This window comes from Danio rerio, chromosome 9, assembly GCF_052040795.2.
Source record: "Danio rerio strain M-AB ecotype USA chromosome 9, GRCz13ab, whole genome shotgun sequence".
In the NCBI taxonomy this organism is placed as follows: Eukaryota; Metazoa; Chordata; class Actinopteri; order Cypriniformes; family Danionidae; genus Danio; species Danio rerio.
Window position 1 is genome coordinate 49,674,494 of NC_141029.1, and position 20,507 is coordinate 49,695,000.

The 20,507-nt window shown below is 35.9% G+C and overlaps 2 protein-coding genes across 38 annotated transcripts in view; both read right to left on the reverse strand.

Moving 5' to 3' along the window:
- The window catches only part of tns1b (tensin 1b), a 479,302-nt gene that overhangs the window by 298,567 nt on the left and 160,228 nt on the right, over positions 1–20,507 (reverse strand). For all 37 annotated transcript variants that reach the window (XM_087266581.1, XM_087266576.1, XM_087266579.1 and 34 more), the window contains 1 exon segment: positions 20,045–20,159. In XM_087266581.1, the coding sequence (XP_087122707.1) occupies positions 20,045–20,159 (115 nt within the window).
- Positions 1–20,507, reverse strand: part of phgdh (phosphoglycerate dehydrogenase) — a 722,740-nt gene that overhangs the window by 211,663 nt on the left and 490,570 nt on the right. The window lies entirely within an intron of this gene.

A 20,507-nucleotide genomic window follows, 5' to 3' on the forward strand; every position in this document is an offset into this window, starting at 1 on the left:
TCTATCTATCTATCTATCTATCTATCTATCTATCTATCTATCTATCTATCTATCTATCTATCTATCTATCTATCTATCTATCTATCTATCTATCTATCTATCTATCTATCTATCTATCCATCCATCCATCCATCATCAATTTGTAATCTTTTGATTTAGTGGCTAATTTGTATGATCTCAATCACACATTTTAGTGTATTAATCATTTCCCACCCCCCAATGGTTTAGGAGTACGCCTCCTTTTTCACAAATCATACGTATTAGTATAAATGAAAGCTTATGAATTCATACAAATAATATATTTGTTTTACACATATGTAAACTAGTTACATTTCCGCCATCAATTCCTGGTTCTATAGCTGATGGACTTGAGAACTGATCCCTCGCTTTAGCTGTGATTCTTTTTCTATTCTTCTTCTATCAAACTCTGGCAATAGTAAATACGCTATAAATAGAACCTCAATCAAAGCAGATAATTGATTGCATGCACCGGACACAAACATGTTGTGTCTAAAGCCCTCTGCACAATTGTTGAACAATGCAAACTGTAAACAGCTACTGTACTCTAAAATAAAACTGAAACACAGTATAAGCATGTATTTTTTGGTCAGCCTGATTAAAAAGTATGTTATTGTTTTGTAATAGCAACAGTAGCCTTTCACCACTATTATGACTAAGTCTATTTTGCATCTTTTATCTTTTTATGTTTTCAGAATGGAACTCAAAACCTCTCTGTGGACAATATTTCAGCTTCAATATGTCTTGTAATGCTGAATCACAGAGTTTACTGCATAAGCAAACAACAAAACAACCATTTGTGTACATTATCAATGAATTGTGTATTAGATGCAAATATAAGTCAAGGAAATTTTCCAAATGCTCAATTATCTAACAACATTAAAACTGAGAAAAACGACCACGTATATTTACTTTTTAAACAAATAAACAAATCCATATATGAGTTGTTGGCAAATCAACTAATATTATGGACAGAGAATATATATCAAAAGTCACAGTAGAGGGGTCACCCTATGCTAATGCGCATTTTGAAGTCGAAAAGAGTGATGGAAATGCCAAAATTCTAATAAAACACCATCATTTGCAAAAAAATATGGGTGTCATGGTGGCGCAGAGGGTAGCACAATCGCCTAACAGCAAGAAGTTCGCTGGGTCAGTTTCTGTGTGGAGTTCGCATGTTCTCCCCATGTTGGCATGGCTTTCCTCCTGGGTTTCCCCCACAAGCCCAATGCATGCGCTATAGGGGAATTGAATAAGCTAAATAGTGCATGTGTGTGAATAAGTGTGTACGGGTGTTTCCTAGTGATGGTTTGCAGCTGGAAGGGCATCCGCTGCGTAAAACATACGCTTGATAAGTTAATAGTTCATTCCACTGTGGCGACCCCAGATTGACGGAGGGACTAAACCGAATAGAAAACGAATGAATGAATTTGCAATATTATTATTATTAATAATAATTATAATAATAATGTTTTACATTAATTTAAGATGGTTAGTGTGGTTGGCGCACTAACATATAGTGCCGTAGCACTTAAGGGCATCCTGAGTTCGAATCCCAGCTCAAGGACATTTCCCGACCCTACACCCCCCTCTTTCTCCCACTTGGCTTCCTTTCTGACTACTGTCCTACCTTAAAAAAAAGTGGTTATTGTAAATAATGTGAGATGGAAATTAATTAGTAAGCTGTCTCCATTCGTCTAGCCTTGTTTGACTGTTGGTTGCTAGGATACCAATGCTATAGTGAGCCACTCTACTTAACAAAAACACACCTAATTTGCATTTACGATTGTTTATTTTGTTGTTGTTGTTTTTTGGGGGGGACCTTTGAAAAGATTTGCTTCACATTAGGATGCTATCATTGTACAAAAAAACGATTACTTTGTGTGTTCGTCTTGTTTCTAGTCTATATCTAAAAATGCTGAAGTCAAGAAGCATTTTCAAGACAAACAAAAAATATTGTCTTTTTTTTCCAGAAATATTGTTAAAATTAAGTTAGATGTTTCTTAAAACAAGCTAAATGCTCCACCAGGTAAGCAAAATAATCTTGTTTTTTAATTTGAAATAAGATAACTTTGCTCAGCCAACAAGAAACAAGACAAAAACTGTATGAGGTAGTGAAAAGAGTGAAAAGCATTTCTTTTGGTTATTTTTCTGCAGTGTACACATTAATTTGCACTCATTCAGAGTTCTTTGTCTACCAGTAAGTGTGATTTTAGGTGTTAACTAAGCAACAAACCCCCTGGGGAGATGTTGAGCTTTAATATCCGTTATGGCCGTTTTCCCACAATTCCCTCTGATGCTCATCTGGTGTGGATTCAGAGTTTTTCTCTGAGTCGAACTTCACCTCAGTATTGAATCAACAGGCTTTCTAAAAAGCTGGATAAATCACAACTACATTTGTTGAAACAGCTGTTGAATTCTGGATCACAGCTCTTATGCAATAATATAAGAAATTAACAGCGAACAGTCTTCAGAGTGTGAAGTCTTGCTCGTTTTCTTCAGTAAACACTGTGTGTGTGTGTGTGTGTGTTGTGGTTGGAGGACTTTATTTTGCAAACCAAAACCATGGATGGGACACAAACAGGATCTCTGGGTGATTTAAAAAGCTCATATTTTATATTCTTGCACTGTCTCCTAGTGGCAAAAACAAATACTACATGAGTTTATATGCACACAGAGGCAAATAAAAAGCTTATGGACAAAAAAAAAAAAAAGTAAACTGTGTTTGTTTTGTATATTTCTATTGTATATTTCTATATTATATTTTGTAACTATTTGGTAGTAAGAGTATTTCAAATTCAATCAAATAAGGCTGCCACTGAAATGAGTCTATTAAAATAATGTACATTGCCATACCCAACTAAAGTGTACTTTGTTTATTTTTTTTGGTGATCATTGGGAATTTTTCCCACTGTCAATGAAGAATAATCAAAATACTTGTATTAATATCACTAGACATATAAAGCCACAATACTATATACTTACAAAATGTTCGACGTTTTCAAAATGTATGTATTTATTTATTATATAAAAAATAAAAATATGCTTAATTTTATAAATAAATAAAATTAATTATTAGAATTAATGGGTGCTCAGGGAGTATGGGGTCAAAGACGCTCTATTAAGGGCCGTCACATCCCTGTATGAACAGAGTAGGTGTCTGGTTCACATAGCCGGCAGGGCTGCCCTTTGTCATTAATTCTGTTCATAATTTTATGGACAGAATTTCAGGGTGCAGCCTTGGGCTGGAGGGGGTCCGGTTCAGGGCCACAGGATTTCATCTTGCAGATGATGTTGTGCTATTGGCTTTATCGAACATGGACCTTCAGCATGCACTGGGGCTGTTTGTTGCCGACTGTGACTCAGCATCAGCACCTCCAAGTCCAAGGCCATGCAAGGTGCTTCATCGGAAAAAAATGTGTTTTGCTATCTCCAGGTTGGAGGAAAGTCCTTACCCCAGGTGGAGGAGTTCAAGTGTCTTAGGGTTTTGTTCATGAGTGAGGGAAGAATGGAGTGTGAGATTGACAGGCTGATTGGTGCAGCTGCAGCAGTAATGCGGTCAATGTACCGATTCATTGTGGTAAAGAAGGAGCTTAGCCAAAAGGCAAAGCTTTCGATTTACCAGTCAATCTACATTCCTACTCTCACCTACGGTCATAAGTTTTGGGTCAAAAAGGACAAGTTCTCAGTTACTAGTGGCCGAAATGAGTTTCCTTCGCAGGGTGGCAGGGCGCACCCTTATGGATGGGGAGAAGAGCTCTTACACCCAGGAGGAGCTTGGAGTAGAGCCGCTGCTCCTCCAAATCAAACGAAGTCCGCTGAGGTGGCTCGGGCATCTATTTTGGATGCCTCCTGGACGCCTACCCTGGGACGTGTTCAAGGCATGTCCCACCAGGAGGAGGCCTCGGGGAAAACTTGGGATCCCCCTGGAGGAGCTGGAGGAAGTGTCTGGGGAGAAGGAAGTCTGGGGATCTCACCTAAGACTGCTGCCCCCGCGACCCGGTGGTAGAAAATGAATGAATGAATGAATGCATTATAATTAATATGAAATATTATTAATCAACATTTGGGTTTTTTCTGACACTAAAATTCTAAATAAAATAAAAAGAACTATTTTTATCTATCATATGATCCTATAATAGTATATGACAATTTTTTATGACATTTTAATAATTGTTTAAGTTATTTTGTACAGTTATTACATACACTATTCATAAAATATAAAACACATGAAATACAAAAAAAAAATTATATATTTTTGGCATTTATATAGAGTTGGCATTTCTGTGTGGAGTTTGGAGTTTGCATGTTCTCCCTGTGTTGGCGGGGGTTTCCTCCGGGTGCTCTGGTTTCCCCCACAGTCCAAAGACATGCGGTACAGGTGAATTAAATAAGCTAAATTGGCCGTAGTGTATGTGTGTGAACTTGAGAGTGTATGGGTGTTTCCAAGTGTTGAGCTGTGGCTGGAAGGGCACCCGCCGTGTAAAACATGTACTGGATAAGTTGACGGTTCATTCCGCTGTGACGACCCCTGATTAATAAAGGGGCTAGGCCAAAAAGAAAATAAATGAATGAAAATACAACTTTATCTTCAAAATTTTGATGAAACACTAAATTACATTTCCCAATATTCTCTGTGGAACCAAAGCAACAGATACAACACCCAATTCCCATGATTCTAAAAAAAAAAAAACTAAATAAATAAAAACATAATTAGTATCATAATTAAAACTTTCATTGCAGTCCATAAAGAACCTCCAGTGTCCGGTTTTTCAAAAGGTTTAATCCGGATGTAATGTGATGAATATATATTATTAGTGACAGAATAAAATTAATTGTTTTTGATACATTTTGACTGCTGTTTGGGGGATTATTTTTATGAGGCCAAACTCTTTCTACTTTGCTGTATGCCTATACTGAAAGGCTGCATACGTTAAAGTCTACCTAATCACTGTAGCCTGACGGATCAACAAATACAATTAAACCTTATGAATAAATAGGATCTCTTGTAAGATACTGCATGATCCAAATATAGTATTATTTGATACATTTTTAAAGTTTTCATCACATTTTGGGCATGAAATCCACGCTGAATCCACCCTTCTCATGGGATCAGTTTAATCCAGATTTTTTGGATTAAAGTGATCCAAATCCGATGAAAAGGTCTAAAAAAAACAAACTAAAGGTTTGATCTGGATCAAAACCAAAATTGCATTATGTGTGATCTAATCCGATTATGTAATCCATTTTTTCTTTTGAAAAAAACATTTTCAAGATTTGATCCAATCACTTATTCAAAATCCTAGTAGATTACTTTTGAAAAACCGTGCCCTGAACTTCTCATCCTATAAATTATATGTAATATTTAATCCACCAGAAGGTGTCAGTGTCTCACTGGTGTGTTTTACCTGAAAAGATTTTGGGGTGCAGGAACCTCCCATTTAAAACAATAGCTGAACACTAGAAAGGCTGCCTATGCAGAGCATATACAAAGAAATTAGATCATCAAACCTATTCGTGTGTTTAAAAACATCCGGTCGTTTAAGAAGATCCTTCCATTGTAGCTCATCAGGTGATATGGAGCCTTAAAAGCTGCTCTGCAAACACTTCATATAATACAGACACGTTCATACTGAAATATATCAGATGAGGGCGGATATGTACTGGATATTCAACAGAAACATTTATTTTTTTATCCTCTTGAACAAATGTGCAACATTTTAATCTTGCTCAAATTAATTTCGCAACTTTTTGTGGAAAATTGCACCAGCTGTAGTTACAACAATATTATCTAATGGTGGGTTCAAATTAACAGTTGAATATTTTGAACTTGAGCAAAATATAGGTTAGAAATTAATTCTACACATTTATGATAAACACACCGCACATTCCTCATCATTCATAACGTACTGAGGGAATTTGTCTATATTTATACATTTGCATTGACATTTTATGCAAGTTACTTGTGCGAATACTATTAAATTTGCATTCAGTGCAAACTCAGCTTAAGCCATTTTGCCTTTTTTTGTAAATGGGTGTAATAATGAATATAATCGTCTGTGTACGTTATTTTATTAAAATGCATAGTAAAATTTGTGACAAACATTGCGCCCAGCCTTTAAATGTGTGTATTGCTCTTCTAATGTTGCAAAACAGCTGAAAACCTCTACTAAACAAAATAATTTTACTTGTGTGTCAATCATTTTGCTTATCCTGATTTCCTAACTATCCAAAGCAAAGGTTTCAAAACTCCGCTCTTTTCTGAACACCAAGTAGCATTAGCTTAACTTTTTATTATTATTATTATTATTATTATTATTATTATCATATTCCAATTTTTGCAAGAGATAAAAGCTGCCTGCATGTAAAAACAATAAATATTAATAAATAAAAAAAAATAGAAAAAAACTGGTCTGGCCCTTCTGGCATTTGCCAGAATTGCCAGATGGTCAATCCGCCCCTGATTAAGACATGTTAAATTCTTCTTTCATCATTTGCAGTGTTTCCAAATTGCTTTGCAATTTTTCTTACCAATGTTTATATCTGTGTTATATTATTTTCTGTGTCAGTTCATTCCGCTGTGGTGACCCCTGATAAATAAGGGACTAAGCCCGAAGTAAAATGAATGGATGAATTATTTTCTGTAAAGCTGCTTCTGACCATGACACGTTCACACCTAAAGAGACGTGTTTAAGGTTTTATATGCAGCATCCTTTATTTATTCCCTTAGGTAAGGCAAGATCTTCTCTTAAGGTTCATACTTAAGGTAAAATGTGCTCAATGCATTATAAATCCTGAAGCATTAGAATCGGTGCTCAGTAGCAGCCGAACACTATGACAAGGAATCGGTACTTAATATTAGCTGCAAAAATCCTGATTGGAGTATCCCTAGCTTTGACCCAACTTGGCTGTCAGAGCAGCAATACTCCCTCTGGCTGTACAAGACTGATCTAGGTAAGTCAGTAAATGCACCCTTAGGAAAAAGAAGTATACTAAAGTAAAGGTCAAGTAAAAAAGTATACTTTATTTAGTAAGTATACAAATATCAATGTACTAGTAGTGTACTTGAAATGTTCAACCAGAAGCCCATTAAGATACACTGCAGTGAAAAAAGCTGCACACTTTGTGGATAAAAAAAGATATAAAAATAAATGTAAATTTTTTTTTGCTTGTACGGTTGTACAGTTCTGCTGTCATTAAAAGAAACAAATTAACACCACGACTCTTTGTGTCAGTGTATGTCTGAACAGCTGCGTTTATCAAACCAGTACGCCCATGGGTGCAGAAATGGGCACAAATGCATTTGCTATTTAAACAACGTAGCATAAGACGCGAAAATGATACCGCTGCTGAGCTGTAGCTAGCAAAAAAAACACTTGTGTTGCTCCTGGCACAACATTATGTTGAATGTATGATAGAGCTCATTGTATTTATTATGTAATTTTGAACATACAGCAGTATAAAAAAGATCTGCAGGGTATTTTAAGTTGAACATCAGAGATTTCTATAACATCTTGTCATAATCGTATGAGGAATAAACACGAGGAAGTCCTGAATGTGTGTTTACCGCAGCACTAAATATACGGTCATGCTGAGACGAGAAGTTTTAGCTGATTAAAGTAATGATGTTGGACTCAGCACAAAGCTCGTCGATCAGCAGGGAGAAATTAGCGGCCGTCTTCATCAATCTGCTTATCTCATTTCACTAATGCAGCTCCAGGAGAGGAGTGGCAGCTTCAGGAAGCCCTAATGAGTTGTAGTGAACGCTTATGTAACATGTGTGCCTTGTGTGTGTGTGTGCTTGAATCACAATGGCCATGATGGACGGGTGGGAAAAAATAAACAACACGTGATGGACCCAGTGTGGGAAATTTGCAAAGCTGAAGTGAGTAATTTCTGTGCCGTCGAACGCAATTGTTAAGAACCGATTCAGCCGTAACAACAGCGACTCAAACAGTGACGAGAAACAGTTCTGGCTTTCAAATCTTATTGGTCCAACAGTAAACCCCAGTGGATGGATCTGTTTATTAATCAGGGGTCGCCTAAGAGGAATGAACCGCCAACTTATCCAGCATATGTTTACACAGAGGATGCCCTTCCAGCTGCAACATATCACTGGAAAACACCCACACACTCTCATTCACACACACTCGTACACTACGGACAAATTAGCTTACCCAATTCACCTGTACCACCTCTTTGGACTGTATGGGAACTGGAGCACCGGAAGGAAACCCACACGAACGCAGGGGGGAATATGCAAACTCCACACAGAAATGCCAACTGACCCAGCTGAGGCTCGAACCAGTGACCTTCTTGATGTGAGGCGACAGTGCTACCCACTGCGCCACCCCTATTTGTTTATTCATTGATTATTATTAGTAGCATTATTATTATTATTATTATTATTATTATTATCTATAGTGACAAAAGTTAAAAGTCAAAATAAAAATTGTTTATAAAATGCTGAATACAAATTATTGGTAATAGAAAGTCAAGTTTAGTGCATTGCATTTTGGGATACCATGCTTTTTCTCTACATTTTATTATGTTGAACATTTTTCTGTGCATACAGAACGTTTTTAAGTGCATGGAGCACACACCACACACTGCAGAAACAGTAAAACTAGTGTGTTAGCAAAACATCACTAACAAAATACAGTAAACTCCACTAACAAAACACAGAAATCCCACACTTCTCCTTTAAATGACATGAATGCACCTATGTGGTGGACAGACTCCTTTGTGTAAACTGGATTGGACGCCGTTCGATTGTGTGTGCCCGCTTGCATGTGTTTGCCATGTGTGCACACACACACACACACTACACCAGATACTGCACCAGCAGTATCTTCAAAAGCGGCCTGCACCCCTGAGGGTGATCAGAGGAGATTTAGCATTTCTCTCTGAAAAAGGAAAACAGTCTCAATGTCCACAGGCAGAGACGGGATGCTAATGAAACCGCAGAAAAGGCTATTTTTATGCGCACGTTTCCCCTCCACATCGTTTCATATCTCTGGGTCACTTCAGCGCTGCGCCGGAGGTGTTTATGCTGGCGTGAAAAAAACGGCAGATCAATTGATGCCATTGAAAAGCAAACGAGCAACAACAGTGAGTCATGGCAGAGTCAGGCGGGCTGCTTTCACTCTCGCCGCCAACACTGCGATCGGCTGGAATGAAAATAATCAGATCAGATTGGGTTACAGGGCAGGGGGCTCCAAAGGGGGACGTGCAGCATGTTCTGTCCTCATAATCAACGCAGGACGCCCTTCTCTGTCCAGCGAGGTGCTGCTCGACTTTGCCAAACTTTTTCTGCTGCATGGAGATTGCCTATATGATGTTTCAGAAGCAGCTCACCATACTGTAAGAAAATGCTTGCCTTACTTAAGAGTTTTTGTCTTGTTTCTAGTCCAAAGATTCAAAATACGCCAAATAAAACAGTAATTGTCTTGTTTTCAGAAATAAGGTCAAATAATTGAGTTATTCTTTATAACAAGCAAATTAATCTTCCAATGGGGTGAGCAAAATAAAATTAAAGGGTATCTATAATGCAAAGTCCACTGTTGGAAGCTGTTTAGACAAAACTGTGCATAGTGTGTCCACTGTCATATTGGAGTGATATAAACACAATAAGTTTCTTTTTTTTAAATCTTCTGATGTTAAAATAGGATCCAAATCCCAGTGATTTTGAAGCCCACGACAACGACCGCTTTTCCCCAACCACCGAATTGATGGACAGGGGCACATTAACATGTCTCTATAGTAAAGTGTATAATCGTGTCGACAAAGCAGGATTTGAGAATAAACTGGGATTAAAAGATCTGATCCAACTCTCTGTGATCAGTCATCCATGTGACCATTGACTCTGTATGACCCAGTAATTTGATAATGATATGTTAATGAAAGAATAAAATAAAATAAAAACATGCATGTTTGTAATGAAGAAAAGACAAAAAAATTACTATGTAAAACATAATCACTGGAATCAGCACATCTGCAGACTTTCAGGACAAATATAAACAAGGACACTTCAATCATACAGCAGGAGTCTCCATTTGTGTGTGTGTACTGCGAACTTTGTAATGGTTTTTGTGGGACTCATCATTGCAGAAAAGCTCCACCACACATACATAAAATATCCCTACTTGGTATATTTGACTCATAAACTGAATCTCTGCTTTATTTGCTTTTGAAAAAATTAACCCAACAATTGTTTTGACCATATTTTGTTCAAGGATTGGTGGAAACAATCCAGCATTTGAGTCAATCATCTCTATTTATTTGCATATAGTATGCATATAAGCTGTTAAATAGATAAGATAAATATCTAAAAATAATAAGACTGACTTCTCATCAATCGTTGTCTAGTGACTAACAAGCATGAAAGTTTAAAAAATGGTGGTTTAAGTCGAGTTTATGTGAGCAGATGTACAATAAAAGCATATAAAATTAAATGGATGAATGGATGGACAGATGAACAGAAGGATAGAACAATATATGGATGGATGGATGGATGGATGGATGGATGGATGGATTGACGGACAGACAAACAGAAGGATAGAACAATAAATGTATAAATGGATGGATGGATAGATGGATGGATGGATGAATCGACAGACGAACAGAAGGATAGAACAATATATGGATGGATGGATGGATGGATGGATGGATGGATGGATGGATGGATGGATGGATGGATGGATGGAATGACAAAATGAAGTAACGATGGATGAATGAATGGATGGATGGATGGATGGATGGATGGATAGATGGATGGGATGATAAAATGAAGGAATGATGAATGGATCGATGGATGAATGGAAGGATGGATGGATAGATGGATGGATGGAATGATGAAACAAAGGAATGATGGATGGATGAATTAATGGATGATAGATGGACGAATGTAAAGATAAAAAAGGAACGATGGATGAATGAATGAATAGATGGATGGATGGATGGATGGATGGATGGATGGATGGATGGATGGAAGGAGGGATGGAACTAATGATAAAATTAAGGAACGATGGATGGATGGATGGATGGATGATAAAACAAAGGAACAATGAATGAATGGATGGATGAATGGAAGGATGGATGGATAGATGGATGGAATGATAAAACGAAGGAATGATGGATGATTGAATTGATGGATGATGGATGGACGGATGTAAAGTTAAAACAAAGGAACGATGGATGGATGGATGGATGGATTTATGCATGGATGGATGGATGGATGGAATAATAAAATGAAGGAACAATGGATGAATTGATGGATGGAAGATTGGATGGATGGATAGATGGATGGATAGATGAACAGAAGAAAGGAAGGAAGTATTAAATGAATGATAAAACAAAGGAACCATAGATGAATGGATGGATGGATAGAGTCATCTTTGATCACAGACCGCACGCATCTCATATCTGAATGCTATAAAAATGAAACACGGGTGCAATTAATTCAAGCACTAAAAATGACAACAACTCAATTTAATGTTGCAGCTGAGTTCAGTCTGACCTGTGTCCTCGTGTGGAGTTCAGGGCTATGATCAGGTCTGTATACGGCAAGCTTTATTTACAGTGAGATGAGACACAGCTGCCTGCGGTAAAACTGCACTCATTTATTTGCAGCATGGCAGGATGCTTATCTTCCGAAAGCTTTTAAGTGCAGCTTTGGTTCCTTTCAGACAAAGTTTACTTTGACACAATCCACATATATCAGCTCAGATAAAGGCCAATCAAAAAGCAAATCATCTACTAAAAGAGCTTGTCCAGTCAATACTACCAAATTAACAGTTCATAAAACTCAGTCAGTGTGCAAGCAGATTACTTATGATTAGAGAAGTAGAGTAGTCTTATTCACTGTCTGTTAATTAACAGTTTCCTAATTTTGTGATTCACAGGTGTGTTGTTTATTTATGGTTGTGAATTGCATTATGGGAGATTTATCTCTGCTCTGTCCAGTTTTGATGTTGAAAATTCAACAGAGTGACTTATTGACATTTTAATAGTTTGAGGCGAGATATTTTTTTAAAGAAATTATATATAGAGAACTATGTTTGTAAAAGCTAAAGTAATAATGTACTGTAAAGCATTTTTTTGTGCATGGCCATACACCCAAAGCTCCTCACAATCATCAGGGGAGTCTCTCCTAGAGCTGTAATCGGGCCATAAAAGTTAGGCACAATTTGGTCCGAGCCCGACAAGAACATTTTGATTGACAGCTTTTTAAATGCTCAAAACCCGTTTACAACCAGACATTATTCAAATGTGCACACGCACACAGCTCCTTTACCTTTTTTCAAGAATGAGTCATTTATACGTGTTTTAACTAGTGCTGTCAATCGATAAAAAAAAAAACTAATTAAATGGATAGATGGATGGATGAATGGATGGATGGGATGATGGATGGGATGATGGATGGATGGATGGATGGATGGATGGATGGATGGGATGATGGATGGATGGATGGATGGATGGATGGATGGATGGATGGATGGATGGATGGATGGATGGATGGATGGATGGATGGATGGATGGATGGATGGGATGATGGATGGATGGATGGATGGATGGATGGATGGATGGATGGATCAATAGATGGATGGATGGATGGATGGATGGATTAATGGATGGATCAATAGATTGATGGATGGATCAATGGATGGATGGATGGATCAATGGATCAATGGATGGATGGATGGATAATGATTAGTCAGGTATTATGTTCCTAATCCTACTCGATACGTAAAACCAACTTCCACCCTACTAACTATTAAGCAGCAGCTAATTAGCTTAAAGTCCTAGTTAATGGTTTGTTAATAGTATGAATTGTGACTTGAAATTAAGTGTTACCAAAATACGTTAAACAAAGTTCAATATAATAATTAAGTCATGCAGTGTGTGTATTTATCAAAGCCCTGTCTATAGCTAACTTATGAGTTCAAAGGATTTTTTGAGGTTATTTTGATGTTGCACTATATACTGTTTACACAATGTTTTCACAAAATATTTTATTATTTTTTATATATATATATATATATATCCAACGGTTCTGTGTGGTTCTTGAATCTTGAATTTTTATTTTCTTTTTCATTATCTTATAACATCTATTCTTATTGAAATGTGCTATATAAATAAACTTGCCTTGTCTTGCCTTGATTGGCTGATAGCTGTGCGATATTTTGCCAGTAACATCACATAACAGCCTCTTCACCCTTCACCTTTGTGTATTGCTCCGTCCATATACAGTCAACAACAAGCAGAGAGACACTCTACAGTTTGACAAATATCACTGCTGTTAGACAACAAAATAGTACTTTTGAGGCTTTTTTTTAGTCAAGAATGTCATTGTTGAGATTGCAACTATGTAGTTTATTTATAAGAATAGTGCCTATTTTAAAATTTCTGAGAGAGCTCGTCGATGGCCATTAGCCTCTCAGAGTAGACCAAAGACGGTTGACATTTTATATCCACAAGATGACGACAGAGCCCCATTATAAGCTCTCAGTCTGAATTTTAACTACAGCAAATCAAATCATTATTAAACTGGTAAGCATACCTGCCAACACTCCCATGCCTGGGAGTATCCCGTATTTCAGAACACTCTCCCGCAACCATCCCATTTTTTTATTTCTACCGGACAACTCCCGTAAAAGACTGCACACACATACACACACACACACACACACACACACAGAAATTATTATTTTTTTTTTTCCATTTGGCGTGCGTTATTAAATTCCTTACTCCTTGTTTGTGTCTAATACCCCAGTTTGTCACAGGGGCATGAATGAAATGTTCATGAGTGAATGTAAGGGCCAAACTGCAGTTAAAGTTATCCAAAATTACAGAAAACTCTTACATGAAAGCACTTCACGTAAACACCTTAATTATTTTATTGTCTAGTAAGGCAAATAACTACATTACAGATGTCCATGTAAACACAGTCAGTAGTGTCTTCGAAGTAAGTGAAAGATCCAGAAGGGCATCCTGCTGATTTGATTCAGACGGCTCACTGGTCAGGTATACATCTGGTCAGGTATACATCCGTGCTAAAATATCAAGGTGAAAGTCATCATAGATTGCATAGAGCAGACCCAGCTCCCAACCCAACTTTGAGAATAGATTAACATCAACATGTTTTTAATCACGCGATAAGAGTCTCGAATATAATAGTATAGTATAGTATATATAATAGTCGAAGAACATAATATATATTCATTCATTCAATTTCTTGTCGGCTTTGTCCCTTTATTAATCCAGGGTCGCCACAGTGGAATGAACCGCCAACTTATCCAGCAAGTTTTTTACGCAACGGATGCCCTTCCAGCCGCAACCCATCTCTGGAAAACATCCACACACACATTCACACACACACTCATACACTACGGTCTTTGGACTGTGGGAGAAACCAGAGCACCCGGAGGAAACCCATGCAAAGGCAGGGAGAACATGCAAACTCCACACAGAAATACCACCTGAGCCGAGGTTCGAACCAGCGACCTTCTTGCTGTGAGGCGACAGCACTACCTACAGCGCCACTGCATCACCTAATATAATATATATATATATATATATAATATTATATTATTGTTTTTTTTTTTAATTGTTTGCAACCGCTTACCTTAAAAACATTTTGTAAACCCAATGAACTTTTTCCCCCTAGTTTGAAGTATACCGGGGGCCCATTTACTTCCACAAAGCCGCCCATAAAGCTCTCTATCCTGTACTTTCGGTCTCAAAGCCCAAAGCAATTAGAAGGACACAGCTCTTTGTGTTGTGATGGACATGAGCAGTAAGAAAGCAGCAGTTTAACAGCTCACACAATCAGCTAATAGTCTTAACCGTCACTAACTCAATAGCACTCAGAGGACACAAACCCCCCCGGAGACACACAACAATGACAGATCTATCCGACTGAATGCAAATCATTACCTAAGATCATTAACATTAAACAATCAAACGCTAAAGTGATATACCTGTACAGTTGAAGTCAGAATCATTAGCCTCCTGTGATTATTTATCTTATTTAAATATTTCCCAAATGATGTTTAACAGAGCAAGGAATTGTTCACAGTTTCCTATTTTTTCTTCTGGAGAAAGTCTTATTTGTTTTATTTTGGCTAGAATAAAAGCAGTTTTTGAATTTTTTAAGACGATTTAAGGAATGCTCTTAAATATTACAGGAAATACTGTGAAAAAAATGCCTTGCTCTGTTAAACATTGTTTAAGAAATATTTTAAAAAAGAAAATCACAGGAGGGCTAATAATTTTGACTTCTGTCAAAACTGTAACTGTAAACTGTATATATATATTGAAACATAGTGAGAGATCTTAAAGTGCAACACTTAAATGCATGACAAATACAAAGCCTTTGTGTTTGAACAAATTTCAGTCATTTCAATGAATCTCTACTAAAAATTAAAGTAGAGCTATTGTGCTATTAGAGCTATTTCAGTTAAATGCAAACATGAATGTGTATTGAACATGAAATGTAGCCTGTCTTTTGCCAAACTGGTTCTGGATGTGAATGTGAGGTTTGCGCAGTCAGTGAGCATCACATGTCTCTGATTGTGCCAGTGCTTGGCAACAGCTGATTTGCACATCTCTTTGCTGATACCGGAGATTCTGCTGGCAATGTTTGGCTTTATGCAACAGATGATAATAAAGCAGTCTGAAGGAGAAATAGAGACTAGCTTTGCCATAATCCTGTCAAACTAAATCAATGCAGCTTTCAAAGTTGTAGGACAGAATATTGTTTACCATGACCTTTGACTCTGTATGACTCAGTTATTTGATAATGATATGTTAATGGGAGAATAAAATAAAATAAAACAAAAAATTAAAGTCAAATAAAAATTTGAAAATAAAAACTTAATTTAAAAATTAAACATTATGTAATTAATAAAAAAATAAAAATTAAAAGTAAAATTAGAATGAATTGTAAATAAAGCAATTGATAAATAATTGAAATTAAAATATCAAAATTAAAAAGTACAATTTAAAATAAAAAATAACATTTAAAAACGCTATTAAAAATTATTGTATAAATTATATTTAATTTAATTTAATGTACAAATTATAGCTTAAAAAGGTGAAATTTAAAATTAAAGTCGAATTCAAAAAATAAATATAAAAATAATTTTAAAATAAAATAAAATGTATTTAAATTAAACATACAAAATTTGAAAATGAATTTTAAAATTGAAATAAAATAAAATAAAAGAAAAAAGTAAAATTGAAAAAATTGAAAAAAAAGTACAAAAATAATTACATTTATTTAATTAGAATTATAAAATTAAAACGTACTATTTAAAATAGAAACTTAAAAAAATATGCAAAATTAAACAATTTAAAAAAAACAAAAAATACAGTAAAAAAAATCACAGGTCTTTTCAGTTTATTTATGCAGCAGTATTGTCGTATGAAAACTTAATTTCTGCCCTGACAATGTTTGATGTCAAAAATGTAACTGCAGTTTAACAAAGTAAGTGTTTTAGCAGTCAGAATTGAAGTCAGAAGTCAATTTCTGTTTAAGAAAGAAAATATTTTTTCAACACATTTCTGAACATAATAGTTTTAATAACTTATTTCTAATAACTGATTTATTTTATCTTTGCTATGATGACAGTAAATAATATTTGACTAGATATTTTTCAAAATATGTATAGACATAAATCACCAAAAGTTGCATAAATCGAGGTCCCATAGCACAATTCAAAACAGTAAATAAACAAACATTTCAATTTTGAAGCATGCTGTGACTATACAGTTCAGACTTAGTCCCATGGACTTACATTTTTATTTTTACCATACAATGGAAATCCATTGGAAATAGTTTGTTCACCAACATTCCTCAGTCTATCTTTATCTGCATGTGTCCCGCAGCAGTATATATACTGTAAGGTTTGGCCCTAGTCGACCATCTAATTTGCCTGCATCTGATGATGACTCCACTCATGGCTTAAAACGAAACAATAAAAACATCAGTGTTTAACGTTCAGACCTCCCATGATGGACATTCCTTTCCGACTGAATCTTTACCACAGCCGGATTCAAAGCAGGTGAACATCCGCCTCAGCCGTCCCGCCATAATGAAAACCTTCTGTTTCCCTCCAGTCACAGATGCACTGATGTCATCTACAATGCAGAGCTGATCCTCCCTATATGTAATTTATTCCAACACTGTTTTTTTCCCTGCACCTACATAAGTACATGAGTACATGAGTTACAATGTTAAAGTCGGAACTATTAGCCCTCCTGTTTAATTTTCATCCTTCAGTATTTTTTTCTGTTTAATGGAGAGAACACATTTACAACACATTTCTAGACATAATCGTTGTATAACTAATTTCTAATAACTTATTCATGTTTATCTTTGCCATGATGACAGTACAATATATTTGACTAGATATTTTTCAAGACACTTCTATACCGCTTAAAGTGACATTTAAAGGCTTAACTAGGTTAATTAGGTTAACTAGGCAGGTTAGGGTAATTAGGCAAGTCATTGTATAACAGTGTTTTTTCTGTAGACTATTGGAAAAAATATATCAGTCACAATGTCGAGAAAATATGCCTTTGTTTGTTATGAATACACGCCCTCTAGTGGCAAAAACGTCTCTCATCAGCAATTACTTCAGTGCTCTTGTTTCTCTTTCAATTTTTTCAGCTTTACTCTGCTTCATACTACCATCCAGGGGTGCGTTTCCCAAAACCATCGTTAGCCAACTAAGGTTGCAAGTTCCGATGTTACAATCATAGTTTGTTGATTTGCCGTTTCCCAAATCCGTCGCTCCAACGAACATTCGCAAACTGTGTCGCAAACTACACCTACAACTACACCTCTCGCAACTTGCACTCACAACTACACCTTTGGAACTGTAGTTTGAAATATAATTCCTGGCTGTGTTCTATTCCCACTTATCCCCCCTATGCTCTATCCATTTAGAACATTTTAACATTCAAAGTTGGAATTATTAAAAATAAAAAAGCATTAAGGTCATCTCTCTTAGGTGTAATTTGCTTTTAAACAATTTTTACAATTAAGTTTTAGTGATCTTCATGTTTACAGTTGTGCTCCCTTCGCAGTGCACTTTGAAAACATTGATGTCATTTTGAACACATCCTCCAGTCAAAGTTATAGGTGACCTTTTATTTGAAAGCGGAATTTACGTTACGTCTCCAAAGCTTGTGAAAAACAAAAAGCATATGCTAATTCTTTTAATCTATAGAGGGTTATTTATTAAGTATCTGTACTGTTGACATGGGCCTGCTGGTTAGAACATGTCTGGTGTGGTTTGCATGCGTCAAATTGTAAAAGTACACTTTTCAAAAAATAAAAAGTAAATAAACTACTTCATAATAATAATAATAATAATAATAATAACAATTTTTATTATTATTACTATTATTATTATTGTTATTATTATTATCATTATTATTGTTGTTATTATTATTATTATTATTATTATTATTATTATTATTATTATTATTATTATTATTATCATCATCATCCTCATCATGATCATCATTAGTATTATTAATATTATTATAAACTTAGGATTTCTTTCATTTCCTAATTTGTAATATTAAATTTAATTTTATAATAAATAGCCTTATTATTTATTGATTCCTATGATTTATATATGATATTAGATTATGTTTTAGCTTTTGTAAGTGATTTGTTTTAAAACAGGATATTCTCAATAATATTTGTAAAGGAAACGCAGGCTCTATATGTGGCATTTGCATATAATTCGGTTAATATGGAAAGCGAGTGCATGTTTTTACCAAAACTAACATTGTATTTATCTTTTAAATGCCTGTTTGTGTAAAACAATATAATTTGCACAAAGAAATGATGGGGTTTTTCTCCAAAGAAGTAGTTCCTCCGCCCCATTTAGAGCGTTATAATGGGCGTTTTACGTTATAACTAACATGGTTTAAGCGATGGATCTGTGATAGAGAAACTATGCGCTTTGGGAAACACTCGTCACTACATCGTTTTTTTCCCAAATGATGCATCAGACTATGATAGTTCAGGCGTGAGTAACCTCGTTGTTTGGGAAACACACCCCTGGCCCGGATTGGCTAATCATGAGGACCATGAGAATTCCCGGTGGGCCGGTCTGTTTTTTGGCCGTAAGGGCCGGTGTCTCTAGCTGCTTGCACGCTCAGCAGTCGCACTTTTTTAATTAATTTATTTATTTGTTTATTCATTCATTTATTTGACCATAGCCTCACTCTTTTTATTCATTATTTTGCCGCAGCTCCGCTCTTTTTATTTATTTTCTTGCAGCCCCGTTAGCAAAATGCAGCCTGCAGGTTACTGATGACGTAACTATCATTCGACTTCAAACAGCAGCACCTTAGTGAATATAAGAATTCGAATAATTAATATTAATGAATATTACACCTGCTCAATGAAAATCAAATGATTCACTACATTAATAAATCTGACATAACTCGATCAGAAATCTAAAAAGAACTGATCAAACAGCTTCACACTTTGTATGTTATTAACATTTCTACTCTGGTCCAAACAGACTTTCCCCAAAAGTAAAAATATTATAGGAAATACTCTGAAAATGCTCTTGTTAAACATCATTTAAGAGATATTTGAAAAAGAATAATTATTTTGATGTCAACTGTATTATTTGTGGAATTTCATTACACAAAGTTTTGCTGTCTGTCCTCAAGTCTCCGGACTTTGGCTGCTCTTGCTTGGCTACCTCTCTATTAAGAACTGAACACCATTGTATCTTTAACCCACTGCCCCAATTAGTTTCCCCGTATCTCACCTGGTTGCCCATTTATGGCATCATTCCCCAAAGTTGCCCAGAAACATTGCTCAAAAAAGATCCCCTGTGTACCATCAGCATAACATCACACGCTCCCCCTTAGCAGTCTAATGGAGTTAATGATTATGTTTCATTAGATGAGAGAGGACTGACTGGTCACTGTGAGCAGATGTGGCCATCATAAACATTAACAGATGATAGCCCTCAGGCTCTGGACTGACCTCTGCAGATGAGCCCCTCATTGTTGACCGTCTGCTTGCAAACACCACAGTGTTTCCCCTTCTTGAACGTCTTCAGCCGGAAGGTGTGCGAATGAACGGCTTCAAACTCTTCAGGCTGCGGGAGGAAGAAAACAAGGAATATTATAGAGAGGTGATCATATGAGTGCATTTAGCAGACGCTTTTTGGCCTTATGCTTTGATAAAGCAACTTATAATAAGTGTGCGCTTATTGTTTACAACAGTGTAAAACACATACAGTTGAAGTCAAAATTATGAGCGCTCCTGTGGGTTTTTCTTTAACAACTATTTTCCAAATTATGTTTAACAGGGAAAATAATTGTTCACAGTATTTCCTACATTATTTCTTTTCAGAAAAAGTCTTAATTGTTTTATAAAAAAAAAAAAAAACATTTTATGGTCAATATTATTAGCCCCCTTAAGCATTTTTTTCCCCGATTGTCTG